General features: G+C 43.4%; 1 protein-coding gene across 4 annotated transcripts in view; it reads left to right on the top strand.

Moving 5' to 3' along the window:
* The window catches only part of ATP10A (ATPase phospholipid transporting 10A (putative)), a 194,489-nt gene that overhangs the window by 134,313 nt on the left and 35,451 nt on the right, over window positions 1-24,725 (top strand). For all 4 annotated transcript variants that reach the window (XM_023255028.2, XM_045058954.1, XM_045058955.1 and 1 more), the window contains 5 exons: window positions 5,037-5,122; window positions 20,053-20,159; window positions 20,552-20,683; window positions 21,741-21,871; window positions 23,351-23,603. In XM_023255028.2, the coding sequence (XP_023110796.2) occupies window positions 5,037-5,122; window positions 20,053-20,159; window positions 20,552-20,683; window positions 21,741-21,871; window positions 23,351-23,603 (709 nt within the window). The remainder of the gene's footprint in view (window positions 1-5,036; window positions 5,123-20,052; window positions 20,160-20,551; window positions 20,684-21,740; window positions 21,872-23,350; window positions 23,604-24,725) is intronic.

The raw sequence follows: 24,725 nt of genomic DNA, 5'->3' as shown, positions 1-24,725 counted from the left end.
AGTAGTGTGGGAGGGCAAGGGAAGCCATGCAGAAGGGTCTGGGCCTCTCCAGAACATCCCAAGTGACAGGAATAGGAGTTGGGAGGGGCAGCAGCTGACCTGGAGCAGAGTCTGGTCACTGCATTAGGATGTGGATTTCATCCTGTAAGGCAGCAGCTGGTGTAGGGTGATCAGCCTTTGAAGGCTGATGTGGGGTGGTGATATTGAGGCTGGAGGAAGAGGGGAAACCCCAAGTCCCTTGTGACTGGAGGCATCCTGACATGTGACACAAAGGGCATTTTCTGGACAGGGTCCCAGATGCAGAGGACAGAAGGAGCCATGTGTGTTTTCTCTGTCTTGTTGGTCATTTCTGGGCTCTGTGCATTCTCTTACCAGGCTTCGCTGTGACCTTGTCCTCCAGAGACCAAGACACAGCCTTACTCTGAAATCTCTATGTGGAGAGCTAGTGGGGCCTTTGGAAACATAAGCTTATCTCATTTTCAAAACAGTATAAACTGGTTCATTTCACTTCTCTTAAGATAAAAAATAATGGTGTCTACTTTAATGGATTACAGATGTCCTTTTAGACATTATGGCTTTTGTTTTAGGATAGAGGAAGTGTCCTTTGGCTTTTACTAAATAGTTATTAGTAATTCACTTAACACAAATGTGAAATACAAGAATGGTAGCAGAATCTTCCCTGTGAATCAGGCATTCACTCAGTGAACAGTCTGGGCACTGCTAAGTTAGACATCGTGTCTCTTCCATGTGGTTGGATCGGGGACACAGTACCTGCATAGATACCTGTTCTACCTGGAGGGGGTGCCTCTGAGGGGGAGGTAGGTGCTGGGTGTCTGAAGGAGGGACCATCTGCTGGAGTGGCTTGGCTCATAAGGCTCTTGGCTGCTGCAGTATCTAACAAAAATGCAAGTTCAAGGACAGAGCTCTCCTGTGTTACTGCCCTGTCTCTTCCTTTTCATAAGATCAAATCACTTTGTCCAGAGAAGCTGCAGAGATATTTGGAGTATAGCAACAGAAAGTATGAGTGTAGTACTTGTTTGGACACGTCTGCTCTGCAGTGGGTGTTGTCATCAACTACACTTGGCCCAAGATACTTGGCGTGCTGTGGTGGTGCTATAGAGGGCCAGCAGCTTCAGTTTGAGGGCTGCCCAGTGTGAGAGCATCTCCTAGGTAACAATGCATCTGCAGCACCTCCCAGTACTGAGCCTGTCACAAGCATAAGGGTGAATTAGAATCACCTGTGCATTCTGTAGAATTGTGCATTTATATGGCTCCAGAGACTTCAGAGATCCAAGTCCAAATGCCCTCTATTCACTTGGTAAAAATCTCACATTTTTTAAGATGAAGAACTAGGACTAAATCCCAGATCTGATTTTTGGGTAAACTCTGCTAACTCTACATCCACAGGCGTTGCTGATGAGAAGGGGGCGGACATCGACAGACCAGGATATATTTAATTGAAGCATGTTTTTAAAAACATTAAAACTTAGAGACATATTTAAATTTTTGAAATTTTCTGTAGAATTAAAAAAAAATTTAATGTTTATTTTTGAGAGTGAGAAAGCACGTGCATGAGTCGGGAGAGGGACAGAGGGGAGGGGGAGGCAGAGGATCCCAAGCCAGCTCTGCACTGTCAGCACAGAGCCCAGTGCGGAGCTCAAACTCACAAACCATGAGATCATGACCTGAGCAGAAGTCAAGCGCTTAACCACCTGATCCACCCAGGTGCCCCTGAAATTTTCTGTAGAATTAATTGTATACATTTTGGCTTATTAAACATAATGTAATCTTTTCCTGTTAAAGCAAGATAGTCTCAGCAAGATGTCAGCGGCTGAGCTGGATGTCTGAGAGGCTGAGGAACTGCTGTCAGTTACTCAAAGACCTCTTGACCTTGGGCATGACCTGGGGCATGGTCTTTAACCAACCTAAATTAAAGGTAGCATGAAAAGCAACCTCATAGTGTTGTCATGAATGGTGGTGAATAGCACTTAGCACAAGGCCTGGCATTTAACAAGCTATCAAAAAATTATAATTGGTGGCAATGATTCAGGTGATATAGTACAGTGGTGCTCTCAATAATTACTTATGCATGTTTTCTATATTTGTATTGAAATCCCTGGGTTTCTGGGCTATGTTCTACTTGATGATGAAGTCATTTCTTCACTGTCAGTTCTCAGTTTATATATACTTTTTTAAAAACTTTTTTTGGGTCGCCTGGGTGGCTCAGTCGGTTAAGCGGCCGACTTCGGCTCAGGTCATGATCTCACGGTCCGTGAGTTCGAGCCCCACATCGAGCTCTGTGCTGACAGCTCAGAGCCTGGAGCCTGTTTCAGATTCTGTGTCTCCCTCTCTCTGACCCTCCCCCATTCATGAGCTGTCTCTTCCTGTCTCAAAAATAAATAAATGTTAAAAAAAAAATTAAAAACTTTTTTTGTCATGGTAAAAATATATATTATACACAATTTACCATTTAACTGTTTTTAAGTGTACAGTTCTGTGGCATTAATTTTATTTACTAACCTTTATTACCATCCACTTTCAGATTTTTTTCATCTTCCCCAACTGTGTATCTGCTTTAAAAAAAAATGGAGTTAGCATGTTCAGGATGGAAGGGTGTATTGGGGCCCTCTAAGTCTGTCCATGCTTCAGGGGACGGGGTTGACAGAAATTTGGCTGATGGTGACTATGGTGTGACCTTGAAGCCAGTTTGGAATGAAGCAAACAGATAGATGAGTGGATGGAGAGAAAAATAAATATATTTCTTAAATGGGGTATTATTACATTGCCAATTTACGTAGAAACAATCAATGTAAGTAGAATTTTCCCATCTGAAAGGTGTGCTCTGGATGTGAAACACTTTTTAAATGAGAAACCAAAAGATGGTCTCTGTATTAGTTTGCTAGGGCTGCCATAACAAAATACCACAGACTAAGTGGCTTATACCACAGAAATTCACTTTCTCACAGTTCTGGAAGCTGGAAGTCTAGGATCAATGAGTCCACAGGGCTGGTTTCTTCTGAACACCCCCTCCATGGCTTGTGGATGGCCATCTCTTCCCTTTATCTTTATATAATTGTCCTTTGCTGTATGTGTCCAAATTTCCTCTTATAAGGATACCAGTCAGATTGTATTAGGGCTCCCCCTAATGACCTCATTTTAACTTAATTATCTCTTTAAAGATCCTGTGTCAAACATGATCACATTCAGAGGTTCCGGGGGGTTAAGACCTCAACATATGAATTCTGGGGTGTGGGGCAGGGGAGTGTGGTGGTTATACAATTCAATTATAACAGTCTCTGAAGATCCTTCTGGTTCTAAAAATCCTCAGAATTCTCCCGAATTCCAGACGAAGTGGATGAAGCCAGGCAGCTTGTGCCTTGGACGTGCACATTCCTCAAGGCACATGGTTATTGATAGAACATTATGAATGCAGCGCTGAAGTCCAGAGACAAAATGTCCTACCGTTTCTGAGCCATTCACATTACATTTTCATAGAGAGAAAGAATAACAAACAGAGACAGTGTATTTTAAGTGCACCCTCCTTGTCTGCCAAGAATAATCCTGTGTGCTGTGGAACTGAGTCCCTTCATGGCTATCCTGGATGCTGTATCTGCAGATGTCTGCCCTGGAAAAGGCAACCAACTGGCTTCAAGATACTTTGCATGGCTTTAAATGAACACAAGGCAGCTTGAAACATAGCCTCACTCTGGAAATAGAGCCAGAGGCCATTTCAGTCCAAGAAGAGCAGAGCTGATGGCTAATTAAACTTCAAGAAGAGCCTTTTAAATGGCATTTTAATTTCATCTATTGAATTAAGCTACTGTTATCTAGTGAATTCTCTGTTTAATGTACACGATGCACTGGAAAACAGTAAGAACTGATGTTTGAGTAATTACTGTTACAGCTGTATTCTGTGTCGGAAACTATGTTGTTGTGGTAGAGTAATAATCACGTGGGGTGGTGTTAACAGTATTTGTGATTGCTGTGATTTTTAACCACTTGCACTTTTTGTGTGATGATTTACTTGTGTGAGCAAAGAGTGAATTTTTTTACCATGTTGTGACACTTGGTAGAGAAAAGAGAATGACAAGCCTGAGCAATGAGCTGATTTTTAAAAAAATCCATTAACTATCGTCACTTATCCAAAAGACTTATTCCCTGCATTTCCCTCCTTTCTCCCCATTTCCTTCCCACATTCCTGTCCTCATTTGTTTGTATGGTTTATGGCACTGCTGCATCTATCAGTGGCAAAACTACCAATGAGAGACTTTATGGTGAGCTGTTGTTTTTTCATCAAGCGGAATAATAAAGAAATTGTGGGTTTACACATTGGTTATTTAATTTTTTTAATGTTTATTTTTGAGAGAGACAGAGACAGAGCACAAGTGGGGGAGGGGCAGAGAAAGAGGGAGACACGGAATCCAAAGCAGGCTCCAGGCTCAGAACTGTCAGCACAGAGCCTTACGTAAGGGTCTCGAACTCATGAACTGTGACATCATGACCTGAGCCGAAGTCTGACACCCAACCAACTGAGCCACCCAGGCGCCCCACATATTGGATATTTAGATGTTTTTCATTAAGTATTTGTGCAAAATTTTTAGTGCACATTGAGGAACTCTCCTTTTATTATAAGTTCCTATTTTCCAGATGGAATTTGCTTCTCTAAATCTATATTGGAAGTTGAAAGGTGCTGGTCTGTTTCAAAAAACTCATTCATCCCTTTCAATCATTAGTGGCTTCCTTTGCTGTTTTCTCATGTTCTCTTATTTTCATTGGAGCAGTAATCCTTTCAGCTCACTTACCAGTACTGTTCTACTAATTGCTGTTAGTTCTACAATGATTGGTTATCATTCAGTATAAAAATGAGAAAACATGAGCTAAGTGCTGTGTGTGTATTGGCATTCTGAAGAGGTTACTGGGCAGACTCCTTCCATGAAATTTCCCTGCCCTACATAGATGTTATACAGAAGAGCAAGTGCCTTTTAGAATGGAATGGTCTAAGCTATTTCTCTAATATATGCATGCTGTTATTTTAGGTCTCCGAATTCAATCCTTTGACGTTCACCAGTGTAATCGAGTGTGAGAAGCCAAACAACGACCTGACTAGGTTTCGTGGTTGCATGTGAGTATTGTATATATGCCTGAGCTTTTTCTTCTGTTTGACAAACATAACACATACACACACGTACACACACACACACACACGTGTGTGTGTGTGTGTGTGTGTACGTGTGTGTGTGTATATGTATCTGTATATGCATACAGTTCTAGAATATGTATTTAATATTCTTTACCACCTTTGTAGTCTTTTGGGAATGTTGCCCATACTTGAGCCTCTTTGGTTGCTTATGGGACTTGTTTACAAGATCTTGTCAGCAGTAGAAACTTAGCCACATTGCCTGTGATGAGTAGTTTCTGCTTTTCCTTCCTCTAGTTGGCCCTGGAAAGGTGAGGGGAACAAGGGAAGTATGGTTGACTACACATGACCCCATTAAATGGAAGCACAGGGGCCACATAAGAGGAGCCTGGGTAGAAGCTCATTCATTCATTCATTTAGGTACTCAGTCATTGATCCAAGTATTTTTTGAGCATCTGCTGCGTGATAGACCCTGTTGAAGACTCTGAGAGGAATGCTGTGAACTGCCTTCATGTTTATTTCATTCTAGTTAGGGGAAAAGACCATAAAAAAAAACATAAGTATAGTATATATTGTGTCAAATAGTTCTGTCCCTTGCTCCAAAATGGAAAGGCAAAAAGGTGGATAAATGTGTTGGGTGCTTGCTGAAGTTGAGCTATGGGTACATGGGAAGTATATGCTAGTCTCTCTACTTTCATGTTCATTTAGAAACTTTAATAATAATAATTGTGTGTGTGTGTGTGTGTGTCTGTGTGTGTGTGTGTGTGTCTGTGTGTGTAGTTGGTTGGCTTGGGGAAAAATAAAATGGGAGAGAAAAGGGAGTGTCAGCATGGAGTTGCTGAGTTGGGTGCCAGAGCAGGTGGGGGCAGCCTCACAGAGAATAAATGAGATGTGTGGGCAAGATCCTGAGGACTTCATGTTTGACCTTGTGGACCTTAGTCTGCACTCTTAGGCTTAGACCTCTTGTGTGATGAACTTGGGGCCTTTTCTCTGCCAGTTTTCCTGCTTGAGATGTGAGGTGACCAGTCGGCCCACTGCTTGGTGGTCCAGGCACAGAGTGGCCCCCCACAGACATGTGGGGGTGAGGCAGGTGCTCTCTTTTATGGAAGTGAGCTTCCTTTCCATGACCTTTCAGTGTATATTTGAATCTTTGTGTTCACTGGCATATCCAGCATTGTTGCCTCTGCCCACCACTCAGGAGACTTTCTGTCATGCTGCAAGGTGATCATTGAATGAAAAGTGTTAAGTAGTAAGGGGTGAATGAAATGTGTGTGCTGCCAAGAGATGGCCTAGTCACCCACTGAAATTGCTGATCCATGCCTAAAGATCAGAACTTGGAAAATGTTAGATCATCCCTTAAAGGAACCAACTAAAAGAGGATAAAAGTTAAGAAAAATGTTAACATGCAGTATGTAAAAGTTAGGGGGAGAATACTCAACTACTCACATATAACTGGTCTGCCATGGATTTTTCCAGCCTCTGTGGCCAGAGGCCCTTTAACCTGTTGTCCCCAGGACTTCATATATGGCACTATTCTTAGCACTACTGTGAATTTCCAGGACCACATCAGCTGAATGGAGCAGATGCTGGGTTTCCAAAGACCCTAAAATAACCATTTTGAAGGGTGTTAGGACATCCTCTAGGGAGACTATTCTATGTATCTTCTTGTTCATGGGTAATTTTGGGGAGCCAACTCTACCAAGGAAGAAGAGTAGGCATCCTTCACCAAAGACCGTCTTGTAGTCTGTCTTCTCTACTGTGGGATTCCTCCAACACCCCTGAAAGATGCAGTGCTCCTGTGCTCTCATGACTGTTCATACTTTTGTTGCCTGCGCTTGAGTTGGATTAACACTGAAATGGATTCAACCCTAGGTCTGCAGCTCTTAGTCTTGCCCTCCAGGAACTACCTCTGTCGTAGGGCTTAAAAAACAAACAAACAAAAAAACACACGAAAAAAAACACTTTTATTTTGAGAGACAGCATGAGTGGGGAAGGGACAGAGAGAAAGAGAGAGAATCCCAAGCAGGCTCTGCACTGTCAACGCAGAGCCCAATATGGGCCTAGATCCCATGAACTACAAGATCACTACCTGAGCTGAAACCAAGAGTCAGACACTTAACCGGCTGAACCACCCAGGCACTCCTGTCATAGGGCTATTAAACAAGTCCAGCTTAGTGTTGATGCCGGCAGGCTCTGGAGCCCACACTTTCTAGCTAGATAACCTTGGGCAATCTGCTTAACTTTATTTGTCGTATAATGGGGAAGATCACAGGAATCCCCTCAAGTCCTTGGTGCAAAGTTTTAGTCAACCTAATACACACAAATCTTTCAGAAGTGTGCTTAATAAATACTTGCAACTATTGTGGTTGTTGCTGCTGTTGTTAATATTACCATTATAGATGACACTTTAGAGCAGGGAGATAAAAGAGTCAGAAGAGAGATTTAGGCAAAAACACAAATGTGTCCAGGAGAGAGAGATTTGTCTTCAGTGTGTTTATTAGGAGAAGCCATAGAAGAAAGGAAAATGGGGTTTTGAGATTTCCTGAGTTTGAGGGGCCGGCAAGTGCATAAGGTGCAGTGACATTTTTTGATAGAAAAAAAAAGTGGGCCAGGACTTCAGGGGAGTAGGAGCTAAAGGTCAGGTTTGAAGACCCTCTACCTACAAGTCATGTATGAACTCAGAGAAGAGGCCCAGGAACATGGACAGAAGGCTAGGGAAAAAAGTAAAGGAATAAATACAGAATAACCCCACAGGTAGGAGCAGGTGTCCTTGGGTGTGATAGGGATGTAGTTCCAAGGATGGTACAATGGTGGAGGCATAGCAGGGACACTCAGGAGAAAATCTGCATTCTAGACTCCACAGGCAGCCTAAGAAATGGGAGGGCTACACCATTGGAGTATAGACCCAGAGGGGCAGAGTCCAGATTGCAGGAGGTAGAAGAGGAATTATATTTTTCCACCACTCTTTCTAGAAATGTGGCTTAAAAAGCAAGAACAGGGCTAGAGCTGAAAGCTTCAAAGAAAAGGGATGGACTCTTAGTAGGAAAAGAGAAGATAACAAAAAGCCAGGCTGGTGGAGATATACATGGGGGCATGGTAACTTTCAAGTGTGGGGAGTTGGTGATCAATGAGGGGTAACATCACGCAGCTCCTAACTCACCTCCAGCACTGCATGGCCTCCACACCCTGCCCTTAGCTGACTCGGCACCCCCAAACACTTCTTTCTTTAGAAGATGGCCACTTAGGTGGACATCATTCTGCCCCACGGCCAGCCAGGCTTACTCGGCCTCTCTGGCTGATGCCTACAGCAAATATTCCTAATGCAAGGGCCCTCGCTGGCACATCTCCTGAGAAAGTAATGCAAGAAGGGCAACTCCCTGCTGCATGAATCTTTCCCTGCTCTACTCTCTAGTTTTGCCATGCTTTCTCCTTACTTTTTCCAACAAATTGTCCTGCACTGAGGCTCGCCTCTGAGTCTGGACACAAATCCCAGTAGTCTAGGTGCTGCACATTCAGGCCTCTGCATACTAGACTGCTGTTTAATTATGATTTGCTATTTCCACCAAGGCAGGCATTTTGGATTGGCTACAGAAAGGTCAGGATGTGGCTAGCCTCTCTCTCAGCAGACCAACACCCTCTGGACGTAGGACACAGATGACCCTGAGTTAAAAGTTTTTTTCCTCTGGTGACTGTGGTTCAAATAGCATGAGCAGCCCTTACACAGTCAGGGTGAAGTGCTTCAGGAAGAGTGAGGGGAGAGGAGGACAGGTAAGGTGAGCATCAGGGAAGGGGCCTGTTCACACCACTGTGTCCTGTTTGGGGCAGAGAAAAGGGAGACCTCAGTTCCCATATTGGTCCTTATGCTCAGGGGTGGGACTAGCTTGGGTGGTAAATCTGCGGTTTAGGCCCATGGAGCCGATCAGCAGCCAGTTCCTTAGTCTGCTGGTTTGGTAGCTTTCATTATCTGCTGAGGGTGACCTTCCTTCAGTCTTGACTCAGCTGCTGCCCTGTAGCCTCACTCCGGCCGTGAGATCAGGCCAAGCCTAGCCACCATTTATACCAGCAGGTTTCACTCATATTTGGACCATCCAATCTGAACTAAAACTTTAGCTATTTGCACTTGGAGACCTAAGCTTGGATTTACAGCAAGAAGAACCAAGTTTGAATTCCAGCTTTGCCCACTGACTGAGCAAGTTATTCCACATTTCAGAACGTGGCTTCCTCCTAATGCTGGAGATAACAATGGCTGACATGAGAATGGAGAGAAAGAATCTGGGTGAAGCATGAGGTGAATTAGAACACTTCATAAGAGAGGTGTTAGCCTTGGTGTGTGATTCTGCTGGTATGAAATGCCTCCAATAGGAATGTGTTTATGATGTGGAAAGTGTTGGGGTTTGGAGCCAACTGCCAAGAAAGAATTTTTGAGATGTCTTCAGTGCAAAAAGGTGGTTTTATTAAAGCATGAGGATAGGACCCTTGGGCAGAAAGAGCTTTGCTGGAGTTGTGAAGAGCAATTGATTATATATTTGGGAGTTGGGGGAGATAAAGACAGGGGATGTTTCCAAAAGGATTTTCATATGCTAAAGAAGACTGAGGATCCTGGAGGCCTAGCTGTTGTTTAGCTAAGGTTGTTTTTCCCTCTAGCACAGCATTAACATTAAGACATTTGGGAGTTCCTGGAGAAATGTCATCCTCTACCTGCCTCAAATATTTGTCATTGGGCTACAGGTTATAAGGAAATTTAATATTATCTATATTTTCTTTTTGCATTTGTTTCCCACATCATTTAGAGACAGAAAGTGCATTAATGGTTGCCATGATTTGGGAGTGGAAGGGGCATGGAGAGTGACTGCCAATAGATCTGGGGTTTCTTTTCAGGATGATGGAAATGTTTTAAAATTAGATGATAGTGATAGCTGTACAACTCTGAATATACAAAAAACAAACAAAACACTCAACCACATACACTTTAAATGAGTGAATTTTATGGTATGTGAAATGTATCTCAAGCTGTTAAAAAAAAAAGTGTTAGGAGCTTCATTATTCCAGTGTACTTTAATGCTCACTGTTTAAGACATCCCTGTAAGCACTAACCAAATCCTGATTGTTCTCTACCCCTTGGGCTGCCCTCTTCCTGCCCCGAGGCATTGCAGCTCAGAGAGGCCCATGGGAATGGGAATCAGCTCAGCGGCCCTATGCCCCAGCAGCTCTGGGCACCCTGCTCAGATGTGCTCAGCCAACTTCATGGCATATGGTGGGTGACTTCTGAGGCCACCAGTCAATCAAATATTTTCACTTACCTTAGGAATAAAGCAGAGAGGTTGGTTGGTTTGGTCTGGACTAAAATTCCATTTCAGGTTGTAAAAAGCCAGGTTCTGTTTCTTATCCCAGAGTCCTCCACAGAGTGAGCTCTGAGCTCCCTCCCTATATGGTGCAGAGCCTTATTTGACCTTATAGGGCTGGGAACTTACCATTGCGAGCCTGAGCGTGCTTGTAGGGGTAGAATCCCCACCTTGTAGATGACACACTCCACTACCACTGTCACCCTATAGGAGACATCAGTGATGTGGTTTTGGAGTGGTGGGGATCCAGAGTTGAAGGCCAAGAAAGAATTCTTAAGACATCTTTGGTATAAAAAGGTGATTTTATTAAAGCATGGGCACAGGACCCATGGGCAGAAAGAGCTGCACTGGGGTTGTGAAGAATGACTGGTTATATGCTATGGAGTTAGAGGAAGTAAAGGCAAAAGAGAAGCCTCCAAAAGGACTTCCATATACTAAAGAGGACTCCAAAGATACCAGAGGCCCAGCTGTTGTCAATCTAAGGTTGTTTTTCCCTCTAGTAAAGTATTAGCATTAAGACAGTAGGGAGTTCCTGGAAAAATGTTATACTCTGTCTGCCTCAAGTATTTGTCAATGGGCTGCACATTATAAGGAAATTTTTTTGTGTAATTTTTTTAATGTTTATTTTTGAGAGAGAGAGAGAGAGAGAGCAAGTGAGGGAGGGGCAGAAAGAGAGGGAGACACAGGCTCCAGGCTCTGAGCTGTCAGCACAGAGCCCAACACAGGACTCAAACTCACAATCCTTGAGATCATGACCTGGGCTGAAGTCGGAGGCTTAACAGACTGAGTCACCCAGGAGCCTCATGGAAATTTAATTCTATGTACCATTTCCTTTTGCCTTTGTTCCCCAACATCATTATGGAGGGGAGGGTGATGCTGGGGCTCCAGGAAACTGAATCTATAGGCTTCTAGAGATTAGGCTGTTGATAAATTTGACTTTTTCTTTTCTTCATTTTTCTTTTCTTTTTTTTTTCAATTTTTTAAATGTTTAGTTTTTTGGGGGGGAGGGTGGGAACAGAGAGAGGGGGAGACACAGAATCCGAAGCAGACGCCAGGCTCTGAGTATAGAGCCTGATGTGGGGCTCAAACCCACGAACCACCACAAGATCATGACCCAAGCCAAAGTCAGAGCTTGACTGACTGAGATTCCCAAGATTGCCTTTTTCTTGTAATTTACTAAGACATTTGTAAACTGATGGAGACTCCTGTCCTGCATGATTGTGATCTCCGTCAGTTAACCATTGGTTTTTCCCTTTCCTTTGTTCTTGGGCAGCTAGAAGTGCCTGAGGAATGTCACACCTATCCCATGGGAGTGGGGGTGGGGATAGTTGCTAGCTTGTGTATGCCCTCAGCTTGCCTTTGGGTCCTTCATCATCAGGACCATTACTAACAGGAGAGCCCTCATGGTCCCTCACCCTTCCTACCCAGTGTCTGGATGGAGCTTTGTGTGGGTTTATGTCCAAGATGTTCTCATTACCAATAACCAGGCATTAAGATGAACTATAACTGCACCAACTGAACTCATTAAAACTGGAAAGTTTTCATTTTACCTTGATAACTTTTAATTGACATATTTACATATCAAGAAAATCTAACATTGGCATAAAACACACAATTAAGTTATTTCTACACGTAGATAATTCACATAAGTGGAGATCCTTTGAAGCAGGAGTGAGTACGGCTACAAGAGGTAGTAGCAGCTGAAGTGTCACCCCTGTGAGTCCAATGGTTCCGGGCTACAAGAGTTAGTAGCAGCTGAAGTGTCACCCCTGTGAGTCCAATGGTTCCAGGGAAGGAGTGGCCGCCTGGGACTCAGGTCAAGAAGTCACCTGGGGAGTCACACAGCCCTGGTCTAGGGACATACCCGGCCCAATGCTCTCTCCCCAAAAGGTGCCAGGGAATAACCTCCCCATCCTCCCTTGCCTGTGTTCACTCCCCTGCCCTTTTGACATCACCATTGGATGGATCCAACCTGAGGCCAGGGACAAGGCAGCCTTCACATTTCCCAGGCACTGAGGTAGGCATCTGGGTTGCAGAACAGAATAAAATTTGAGGAGCTCACATTTAGAAGTGGACACAAAAGAAGGAGGCATCAAAGAATACTGCACAGTTTCCTGTCTATAGGTCCTGGGGAGCTTAACCCAGATAATCTTCCTGAAGGCTATAAAATGTGAGCCCAGGATAACAGGCCAGACTTGTCCAGGCTAATGGGTTACCCTGGGATGAAAGGCAGTGTGGGTAGAAGGATGTGCAATGTGAGGTGGCTGGAGCCTTAAGCCTGCATGGGAAGGACCCCTAAAGGTGTTGCAGAGCCAGCTGGCCATGTGTATCGAGCATGAGGAAGTAAGGAGCTTACACAGGATGTGCCCAGGAGAATGCAGTGTTTAGATGCACACACTGAAAGGTTGCTTTGGTGACTGTGTGAGAAATGGATAAGAGGGACCAAGGCTGGTGGCATGCTGGCCAGCAAGGGGTGTGTTGCAGGCTCTAAGCAGAGAAATGTGGAAGCCTAAATTAGGGTAGTGAGGTACAGAGGGAGCAAGAAGGAGGTGGATTCAAGAAATATCCAGTGAGGAGAGAAAAATTAAGGTTTGGTGTTTGAGTGAGTGTAAAAATGAGGGAGGAGGGGGCAAGAAGGACACCCAAGGATGCTGATCATGGTGACCAGGGTGAAGGTGGACCACTATCTGGGATGGAGCAGACAGGAGGGCCCAAGTGCTGGAGGTGATGTGACCTATGGAGGAAGGGAGAGAGCTGCAGGCTGCTGTTCAAGGTTCCTGAACTCTTATGCTACTGCCTGTGACCCTGGACAAGTACACCAGCAGCAAGTATACTTTGCACCTCTGTGTTTGAACCAATGGATTGCTATTTGTTGCTGGTCCTGTTAGCACCTTCACATACTGGGAGGAACGAGGACTGACGTGCAAGACCCATTACTAACAGCCAGTGCTGGCAGGGAGACATTACGATTCCTGAGAAAGAGCAGCCAGGCAGGTTGTTAATTAGCTAAACTCTGCCATTTCCCAAGGAGCCTGCATGTGGTGCTTCCCAGTGCACAGGACATTCTCACCAAACAGCTATCTCATCATCACATTGTACTTTGGGGCAGTTTTGATTTAGAAGAGATTGGTTTGATGAGTCAGGATGCCGGGAGACTTGAACCAGAAAAGCTTTCCTCAGAGGCTCAGATGAAATGTTAAAGGATGTGTCCGTGTGCTCAGGGTCACCATAGACCAGGCAGCTTAAACAATAGAAATAAATTTGTTTGGGGCTCCTGGGTGGCGCAGTCGGTTAAGCGTCCGACTTCAGCCAGGTCATGATCTCGCGGTCCGTGAGTTCGAGCCCCGCGTCAGGCTCTGGGCTGATGGCTCAGAGCCTGGAGCCTGTTTCCGATTCTGTGTCTCCCTCTCTCTCTGCCCCTCCCCCGTTCATGCTCTGTCTCTCTCTGTCCCAAAAATAAATAAAAAACGTTGAAAAAAAATTAAAAAAAAAAAAGAAAGAAATTTGTTTGTTTGTTTGCTTGTTTTTAGAGCAAGCAAGCATGTGCAAGCAAGGGGAGGGGCAGAGGGAGAGGGAGAGAAAATTTTAAGGAGGCACCATGTCCAGCACGAAGCCGAACATGGTGCTCAACCTTAGGACCCTGAGATCATGACCTGAGCCACCCAGGCACCCCAACAACAGAAATTTATTATCTCACATTTCTGAAGGCTGGAAACCTGAGAGCAGAGTATCAGTAGGATTGGTTTCTACTGAAGCCTTTCTCATTGGCTTGCAGAAGGCTGTCTTCTCCCTGTCTTCATGTGGTTTTTTTTTTTTTTTCAACGTTTATTTATTTTTGGGACAGAGAGAGACAGAGCATGAACGGGGGAGGGGCAGAGAGAGAGGGAGACACAGAATCAGAAACAGGCTCCAGGCTCCGAGCCATCAGCCCAGAGCCTGACGCGGGGCTCGAACTCACGGAGCGCGAGATCGTGACCTGGCTGAAGTCAGACGCTTAACCGACTGCGCCACCCAGGCGCCCCTCTTTATGTGGTTTTAACCTCTATGCTTGTCTATCTCTGTGTCCAAATTTCTCTTTATAAGGACACCAGTCATGGGGTTAGAGCCCATCCGTATGATCTTTTTTTAACTTAATTACGTTTTTAAAGACTCTGTGTCCAAATGTGGTCACATTCTATGGTACTGGGGGTTAGGGTTTCAACAAATGAATTACAGGGCAGGGAGCTTACATCAACCCATACCAAAGAAGTGGGTATTGAGGACAACATTATGGAGTGTGTCTTCCTGGAATCAGGCCTCATAGCTGCTTGGCCTTGGGCCTGTTTTGCCTTCGGAGAGTATTTTTCCTCTCTGAAGACCAAGACAGGGCTATCGTCTTCCTTCCCCTTGTTCTTCAGCTATCCTTCTGGAGTTTGGCCTGCCTTCCTCCCTCTTCTAATGCAACGGCCGTTCACTCAGGAAAGGCCATTCATGTCTGTGCACTGCCTGTCCTTGTGGCTGTAGTCTTCACAGGCCTGTGCACCTGCTGGTAACGAGTTCTGTTCTGGCTTGGTCTGATAAGAAAGCACAGTATTGCTGGGGCACCTGGGTGGCTCAGTCGGTTGAGTGGCTGACTCTTGATATCAACTCAGGTCATGATCTCATTCATGGTTTGTGAGATTGAGCCCCTCATTGGGGTTTGAGATTCTTGAGATTCTGCTTGATATGCTCTTTCCCACCCTGTCTCTCTCCCTCCCCTGCTCACATTCCCTTTCTCTCTCTGTCCTCCTCTACTTGCATGTGCACCTGTGCTCTCTTCCAAAATAAGTAAACATTAAAAAAATTAAGCAAAAAAAGAAAGTACAGTGCTGCTAAAAAGTGTGTCATATAAAAGAAGGCTTAATATAAAATGTTTTTTCTTGTTTTTATTGAGTTTGTCTCTTATTTTGTGTAAGCATGATGGAAACTTTGATTGAAACTGTTTTTTACTACTCTCCCTCAGAAATCGTGTCCATCTCCAGCTGTTACCAAGAGAACTGTGGCCATAGGTATCTCTCATTCCAGAGGTGGGAATGGTGTTTTATATGTACCATCTTATGTATACTGAGGTCTTGATGCATTATCCAACAGTGAGGTTTTCAGTCTTGAATCTTTTTTAAAGCAAAACCTCATTCTGTCCTGGAACTGTCAAATGGGGGCATAGACACACTGTTGTTTGAGTACCCCACTGTGTTCCTTTGCATACCTTCTGCAGAAACATTGATGCTGTATCAATTAAGTAACAGGCTTGTGGAAAATGCATCCCCCTAGCATGCATTTTGGCCTTGTCTTTATGATTTAGCCTGTCTTTTTCACCAGAAAATACAATCATTTCCTTGTTGTGAAGAACATGGGTTGTGTCTCAGATTGAATGGCAGCCCTGGCCCATCATTCCAGTGACCAAGGTCTAGATGTGGCAGGAAGTATGGTTTCCCCAGAAACCTTGTATTCTTCCTCTGACCTCGTACCTCCGCGTACCAACTCTATTTCATGTCAGTGGCACTGTGCTAAGAACTGGTGTGAGGAAAAACACCTTCAGGTGTCCTTGGTGAGCTTCAAGAACCACAGAGGAGTTTGGGCTATCCATGTGTGGGAGGGGGAGGCTGTCTACTGATGATGCGAGAAGGTAGCTTTTCTGAAGTCTCCTTTGGAGGCACTGCCTGGTGTAGGCTGGACCCCTACTCTAGTTTCAGAAGCCTCCAAGGCCTCCCCTTGTTCTTCAGACTCCAGGACCATATCTGTCCCACTGTGATCCTAGCCGGGGTGCTCTGGCTGCATGGATGACGAGAGGCCATCTATAGTGGATCAAGAGGATAAGTTTGAAAACCAGTGGCTTATACTTAGACTGTCTCTCTGAATCAAAACAACAGGGAAACCCATAAAATGGAATGTACCACATTTAAAATTTAATATATTAATGTTTTTAATAACTGTATGACTTTTTATAAGAAAAAAGGATATAGAAAATGTTGCTGAAACCAATACCATTCCCTTTTCTAAATTTGTCACATTTCTATACACCAATAATGAAGCAACAGAAAGAGAAATTAAGGAATTCATCCCATTTACAATTACACCAAAAACAATAAGATACTTAGGGATAAACCTAACCAAAGAGGTGAAAGACCTATACACTGAAAATTTTAAAACACTTATGAAAGAAATTGGAGTGCCTGGGTGGTTCAGTTGGTTAAGTGTCTGACTCTTGATTTTAGCTCAGGATAATTTCACGGTTCTTGGGATCAAGCCCTGCTTTGGGCTCTGTGCTGACAATGTGGAGTCTTCTTGGTATTCTCTCTCCTGCTCTCTGTCCCTCCCCTGCTTGTGCTCTCACATGTTCTCTCCCTCTCCCTCTCTCTCCCCCAACCCTCTCTCTAAAAATAAATAAGTAAATAAATAAATATACATTAAAAAAACAAATTGGGGCACCTGGGTGTCTTAGTCAGTTAAGCGTCTGACTCCTGGTCATGATTTCACGGTTTATGAGTTTGAGGCCTGCATCAGGCTCTGCACTGTCAGTGCTTGGGATTCTCTCTCTCCTTCTCTGTGCCCCTCCCCTGCTCATGCTTGCTCTCTCTCTCTCTCAAAATAAATAAAACTTAAAAAAAAATGACAATGACACAAAGAAATGGAAAGATATTCCATACTAATGGACTGGAAGAACAAATACTGTTAAAATGTCTATACTACCCAAAGCAATCTACACGTTTAATGCAATCCCTATCAAAATACCAACAACATTTTTTGCAGAGCTAGAACAATCAATCCTAACATTTTTATGGAACCACAAAAGATTCCAAATAGCCAAAGAAATCTTGAAAAAGAAAAGTAAAGCTGGAGGCATCACCATTCTGGACTTCCAATTATATGACAAAGCTGTAGTGATCAAGACAGTATGGCTCTGGCACAAAAGCAGACACATAGATCAATGGAACAGAATAGAAAACCCAGAAATGAATCTGTAACTGTATGGTCAATTAATCTTTGACAAAGCTGGAAATAATATCCAATGGAATACAGTGAAGACAGTGGAATGGAATCCAATGAAGACAGTGTCTTCAACTAATGGTGTTGGGAAAACTAAACAGCAAAATGCAGAAGAATGAAACTGGACCACTTTCTTACACCATACACAAAAAGTAAATTCAAAATGGATGCAAGACCTAAATGTGAGACAGGAAGACATTAAAATCCTAGTGGAGAATACAGGCACTAACCTCCTTGACATCAACTGTAGAAACTTCTTACTAGATATGTCTTCTGAGGCAAGGGGAAGAAAGCAAAAATAAACTATTGGGACCTCATCAAGATAAAAATCTTCTGCACAGCAAAGGAAACAGTCAACAAAACTAAAAGGCAGCCTATGGAATGGGAGAAGATATTTGAAAATGACATATCTGATAAAGGGTTAGTGTCCAAAGTACATAAGAACTTATAAAACTCAACACCCAAAAAACAAATAATCCAATTAAAAAATGGGTAGAAGACATTAAGAAACCATTTTCTAAAGAAGACGTACAGGTGGCCAACAGACACATGAAAAGATGCTCAACATCACTGATTATCAGAGAAATACGAATTAAAACTACAATGGGATATCACCTCAACACCTGTCAGAATGGCTACAATGAGCAGCATAAGAAACAACAAGTGTTGGTGAGGATGTGGGGAAAGGGGAACATTCCTGCACTAGTGGTGGGAATGCAAACTGGTGCAGCCAATGTGGAAAACAGTATGGAGGTTCCTCAAAAAGTTAAAAACAGAAATATCCTACAATTCAGCAATTGTACTACTAAGTATTTACCCAAAGAATACAAAAATACTAATCCAAAGGGATGTATGCACCCCAGTGTTTATAGCAGCATTATCTTACAATAGTCACACTACGGGAACAGCCCACATGTCTGTCAATTGATTAATGGATAAAAAATAGTTAGAGTATATATATAATGAAATATTACTCATCCGTAAAAAAAGAATGAAATATTGCCATTTGCAGTGACATGGATGGAGCTAGAGAGTATTATCATAAACAAAATGTGTCAGAGAAAGACAAGTAACTTATGATTTGACTCGTGTAGAATTTAAGAAACAAAACAAATGAACATGGAGGGAAAACAGAGAGGCAAACTAAGAAACAGACTCATAACTGTAGGAACAAACTGATGGTCACCAGAGGGCAGGAGGCTGGGGAGATGGGCCAAACAGGTGATGGGGATTAAGGGATGCACTTGTGATGAGCATTGGTATTGTACGGAATTTTTGAATCACTATATTGTACACCTGAAACTAAGATTATACTCTTTGTTAACTGTAATTTAAATAAAAACTCAAAGAAAAAGAAGGATTTGTGTATTTGTGACAACACAAGGTACTGATGAGGAGCAGTGTTCTCTATGATGAGCAGGAAGTGGGCAGACCACCTGGCAGCCTTCCCTGGCCAACTTCTAACTAGACCTCACTGCTCCCAGGTCTGCCCTCTCTAGCTGTGGTCTATCCTTGATGAAAATAGGCCTGCAGTGCTGACACCAATTCTGACCTGTGGGGTTTTCCTACACATCAAGCAATCCTGTGACACCACCTGGAGATAGTGTCAGGTCCCACAGGTTAAGGGCTCAGGCCCACAAGACTTCCTCACTTCAGATGCCAGTTACAAGTCCAGGTTGTTACTTGTCCTTCTGACTGATGTGCTATAAAGCAGAGGTTCCCACAATCCCCTTTTCAGGTTTAGTTAATTTGCTAGAGCATGTCACAGAACTCAGAAAACAATTTCCTTACTGTTTACCAGTTCATTATAAAACAATATCACAAAGGATACAAATGAACAGCCAGATGGAGGAGATGCATAGAGCAAGGTATGTGCAAAGGGGTGCAGAGCTTCCATGCCCTGTCCGAGCACCCTGCTCTTCCAGCACCTCCATGTATTCGCCACCCCAGAAGCTCTCCAAACCCCAACTATTGGGATGTTCCAGAGGCTTCATCACATAGGCATCATCAGTGATTAACTTAATTTCTAGCCCCTGTCCACTCTAGACAATGGGCGGTAAGGTTGAAAACTCTAAGCTTCTAATCATGGCCTGGTCTTTCTGGTGACTAAACCCCATCCAGGAGTCCACCCAGACTGGCTTCATTAGAACAAAAGACACTGGTATCACCCAGAAAGTTAAAAGGGATTTAGTATCCTATGCCAGGAAAAACTGGAGTCAGAGACCAAATATAAGAACAAAAGATACTACTAATGCTCATACCACTTAGGAAATTACAAGAGTTTTAGGTGCCCTATGCTGGGAACTGGAGTCAAGACTAAGTACTAGAAGAAAAGATCCTCCCAGCACCCCTATTTTCCAGGATTTTAGGAGTCCTGCCCAGTTACTAGTGAGCATCAGCTCCCTCTCGGCTCTTGCAGAGATCCACTGAGACAAGCCACCCACTCTTGGAGTTCCCCGTGCCCCTTCCCAGACCAGCGTCTAGGCCTTCCTTCCCCAAGGTAGTGCTTCTTGGGACATGAGGTGCTTGGAAGCATCCATGTGATGCATGCTACCTTTTCCTCAACAGTATACATGACAATGGGAAAAAGGCTGGGCTGTATAAAGAAAACCTGCTGTTGCGAGGATGCACCATCAGAAACACGGAAGCTGTTGTTGGCATGGTCATCTATGCAGGTAGGCGTGGCTATGGCACAGGTAGTCTGTGACAGTGCTGGCTTGCCGCCTCTGCTGTACGTTCTTGAATGTTGTTCCTTGTTCTTTCTTTTTTTTCCTGATTATAAAAGCAGCATGTATCCATTGTAAAAACTTAGAAAACCAGAAAAACAGAAGCAAAATTTCTAATAGTATCTTAACCAAAGTGTTCTCTCAGCATTTTAGCTTATTTATTTCCATTGTTTCTCCATGGTGGTTACATATTTAAGATGAATTTTATACCCTGCTTTTTCGACTGAGCCTAGCCTGTAAGTATGATTGGATGGCAGCACTGTACTTTAGTTCACCAGTCAGGGAGCTCCACACTTCACTGTTGGGCATTGATTTACCATGCCCCTCATGTTCCCCTGCAGGACATGAAACCAAGGCTCTGCTGAACAACAGCGGGCCTCGCTACAAGCGCAGCCAACTTGAGAGGCAGATGAACTGCGACGTGCTCTGGTGTGTCCTCCTCCTCGTTTGTATGTCTCTGTTTTCTGCGGTCGGTAAGTCTCCTTCATGGGTCATGAATAAGAGGGCACTGCTGGACAGCCTCCAGGTGAGCCTGGTGGGCTACTGATGACTCATTCTGATCCAGAACTCTAAAGTTAAAACACACATTTGTCATCCACTTAGACTGAAGGGCCATTTGTATCAACATGGGCCATGTTAGAGATGCCTAGATGAAAGATCTTGATAAAATGATACTATTTTTCAAACTTGCAGCTTCTTGGATGGAAGAATGGTTTAATCACACCAGTAGTAATGATTCTGGTAGAAGAAGCATTAGTAACCTGGTGATAAACTGAGAATGATATATCAGGAGATAACACCAATGCTACTAATGAGAACTCCATGAGAAGAGGGGGAAAAAAAGTATTTGGGTGCTAAGAAGGGGTTAGCAGTTAGATTGCACACAGGCTGTGGTACTCTCCAGCCTTCGATGGCCTTCAGACCTGGCATGCTGCCTTTACCTCTGGGTAAATGGTCTTCACCACATCCCCTGCCCCCGTCATGAATCAGACAGGTGTGACGTGGTCGTGGAGCTCAGTGGTAAAAAACAGGTGTATAGGACATGAAAAGGATTTCTGTTATCAGATAGGTGTGTGACCCACTTAATGAAATATGTGCATTGCCATTGGCTTCTGGGAGTCTATGACATCTGCATTTTGAGTCTGTAGCAAAGGTTAGTAATGGGAAGTATCCAGGGCCAAATGGCAAGACTGATGTTTTCTGAGGCACATGTTGGGAAAATCTTCTTGGGGATTTCCCATTGATAGCTGCCAGCGCATATCCAGTTTCTGCCTTATGACCATTTGCTTTTCAGTACCAGCAATGGGAAATGCCTGATATGAGGAAGAGTCTAAGAACCAATGCTTCCCAGCAGTCTGCTTGTTGGTGCCACCAGTACTGGTCATGTGTTTTTGCTGTCTTACATGGCAAGGCAGACTAAGGAAGCCAAATGTGCCTGTGTCAAGTCTTGAAGTTTTGCTTTCATTTGCAGTAGCAGTGTCTTATTTTAACATTTAGATGTATGATGTTTCTTTTTGAACGTTGCTATAGGACATGGACTGTGGGTATGGCGGTATCAAGAGAAGAAATCATTATTTGATGTCCCTGAGTCTGATGGCAGCTCTTTATCCCCAGTCACAGCTGCAGTTTACTCATTTTTGACAATGATAATAGTTCTGCAGGTAACAGTACTAAGTACCATATGATAATTGCTTTATTTATCTGGTAAGAATTTAAAGTCATCTTACTCTGCTGATAATTTCCTTACAAATTTTGCATCTGGGAGGACCACAAATATACCTGCCTAATGTATTACATCTTACTTACTTTTCCACCTAATTTTTCTATGGGGTCTTTTTGGGTGCTTTTCAAGTTAACTTTCTCCTTTGCTATTCCTAAAATTCTTAAGCTTTGGGGGGTTGGTTTTTTGATCATTGTGTTTGTTTTATTTTTCCATTCAATTACTCCTTAAAAACCCAAAATTATTATTTTGGAATAATTTTAAGAGTTATAGACAAGTTACAAACAAGAGTACAGAGAGTTTCCATATGTCCCTTACCCAGAGTCCCCTAATGTGAACATATTATATTACCATGGTGCATTGTCTAAAACAAGAAACTAACTTTGGTACTTTGCCATGAACTAAATCTTAGACATCATATTCTACTAGTCTTTGTACTAATGTGCTTTTATCTGTTCCAGGATTCAATTCAGGATATCACATTGCATTTTGCAGCATTGGTTTTTATTATCATTATTACTGTTACCATTAGTATTATTAGTTCACGTGCCTCGTGAGCAGCTCCTCGTCACTAATTAAGAGTCTATGCCCAAAAGGCCTGTTTAAGAGTGGGGAAGGGACAGTGAGTATCATCCTAGGAACGCAAAGTGAACAGAGGTCATTTGCTTAGCCTTTGCCTACGAGAGGAGCTCTGCTGTCTTTTATCACATGTGCTTCATAGAATGGAAACAGACTTATTTAACTTCCCAAATTAGTCTTTTAGTCTGGTTAGTTCAATACTGTTACTCAAAAAAAATGTTTTTTAAACATTGATTTCATGAAGATTATTCTTAAATTGTCAAAGTGTTAACTGTGAATATTCTCCTCAAAGCCTTCTTCCCTTTGCTCTATATCGTACAAGATCACAGAAATTGTCCCTCAACACAACCAGCCTCTGGAAAGACTGTCTCTTCTGAACTGTGGGGTTGTGTCCATGGGATGGGCAGCTCCTTGTTGCCAGGAGCCCTGGGAGAGCCTGGGGGCCAATTGCCACTGTGGTGCAAGGTGACTTTGCTTATGAGGACTCTGACTGTGCCTTGTGTTTTTTTTCTCTCTTTCTCTTCTTTCCTTTCATAGCTTCTGTCAAGCACAACTTAGTAATATGAAAATGCTTTCTTCTATCCAAGCCATGGTTACCATTCTTCCAGACATGATAGTGGATTTCTGCTCTGCAGTGACACCATAGGCTGTCCTAGTTTAAACTCTTTGCCAATCCTAATACTTTTTCATTACTGACTCTAAACCAACCTGGTTAAGCCCTTAAAGGTACAGTATAGTCCCTACTTACTTGTGGTTGTAGTCATTTGTCATTTGAATAGATTGGACTAATTCTCATCTCCTTGTTCCTCACAGTTGTACCTGTACGCCTTATGTCTTCTAGGTTTTGATCCCAATTTCCTTATATGTTTCCATTGAAATTGTTAAAGTATGCCAAGTCTACTTCATTAATCAGGATATAGAGTTGTACGATGAAGAAACGGACTCACAGCTGCAGTGTCGAGCTCTCAACATCACCGAAGACTTAGGGCAGATACAGTATATCTTCTCAGATAAAACTGGCACTTTAACTGAGAATAAGATGGTTTTCCGAAGATGCACTGTGTCTGGCGTAGAATATTCCCATGATGCAAATGGTGAGTCTCGAGGTAGGAACTCCTAGTTTGGGCTGGACAGGGAGCTGCTGTAGAAAAGCTGCATGCACATGTGCCTGTGTGCACATACATGCACACATGAACATGCACGCGCACACACACACACACACACACACACACACACACACACACAATAAGCTTCAGGGATTGCTGATTTTTGAGAGACTAAAACATAGGCTGTTAGAGCAACCAGGAGACTGAAGCTTAGCAGCATTTATAGAAGCAAATAAATGAATTCCATTTACTGACAGTGCCCTACTCACTGCAGTATCTTAGTGTGGTGGGCATCTGCTTAAACACTCATTTTTTGTCAGACAAGAGAACGAAGAAGGGCAATCTTGAGGAACTCACTTGTGAGGTATGTGGTCTCTTTGCCATGCCAAGAATGAAGAGATGTTTTTGTCGTCACCCATCGATCTTCTTGTTATTAACTAAAAATTCTCAGAAGGGCATTGGGCAATTCATGCTGTACTCTTCCCCTTAGAAAATGATGTTCATGGAAGCTGAAGAGAAATGTTACTCCTGTTTGAAGTTTACAGGATGTTACTCTTCCCACTTCTCCTTTCCTTATGCTTTGCTGCCTCTGTCCTCCCTGATCCCATAGAGAAGCTATCCACTTCATAAGTGGAGGGTGTGACTAGAACCAGCCACCCACCCGAGTCGGGAAGGGGCACCACAATAAGGGTCCCTGTGCCACAGTAGTGTTTGTGGAGCTATGGCGCCTCTGAGAGGCACCATCAACTCTGCAACCAGGACTCCCTTTCCTTCCTATAACAGCATCTGAGAACATGAAAGAAGTCTTGCCACAGGAACAGAAGCAAACATAGTATAGGAGTCAGCACGTGGTCATCATTAGGAAACTTATTTATTGAGGGGATATGGTAGGAAAGATCTCAAGGAAGCATGGGATTTTTGTGAGTTTCATAAAACAATTATGATACGCACTAAGGCCCTTTATGTAAAATTAATCATATTAAACAGAAGACATAGGAACTTATACACTATGTTTAACTTTATTTGCCACCCAAAGTAAATGGTCAGTGACTGTGCCCACCTGTACCTTTTCACTCTACCCTTCTGTAACTCCTCAGCCTAGTGCAGAAG

This window comes from Felis catus, chromosome B3 (genome assembly GCF_018350175.1).
Source record: "Felis catus isolate Fca126 chromosome B3, F.catus_Fca126_mat1.0, whole genome shotgun sequence".
NCBI classification, from domain to species: Eukaryota; Metazoa; Chordata; class Mammalia; order Carnivora; family Felidae; genus Felis; species Felis catus.
The sequence above is the reverse complement of the archived record's forward strand: the minus strand, read 5'-3'. Positions and strand labels throughout refer to the sequence as shown.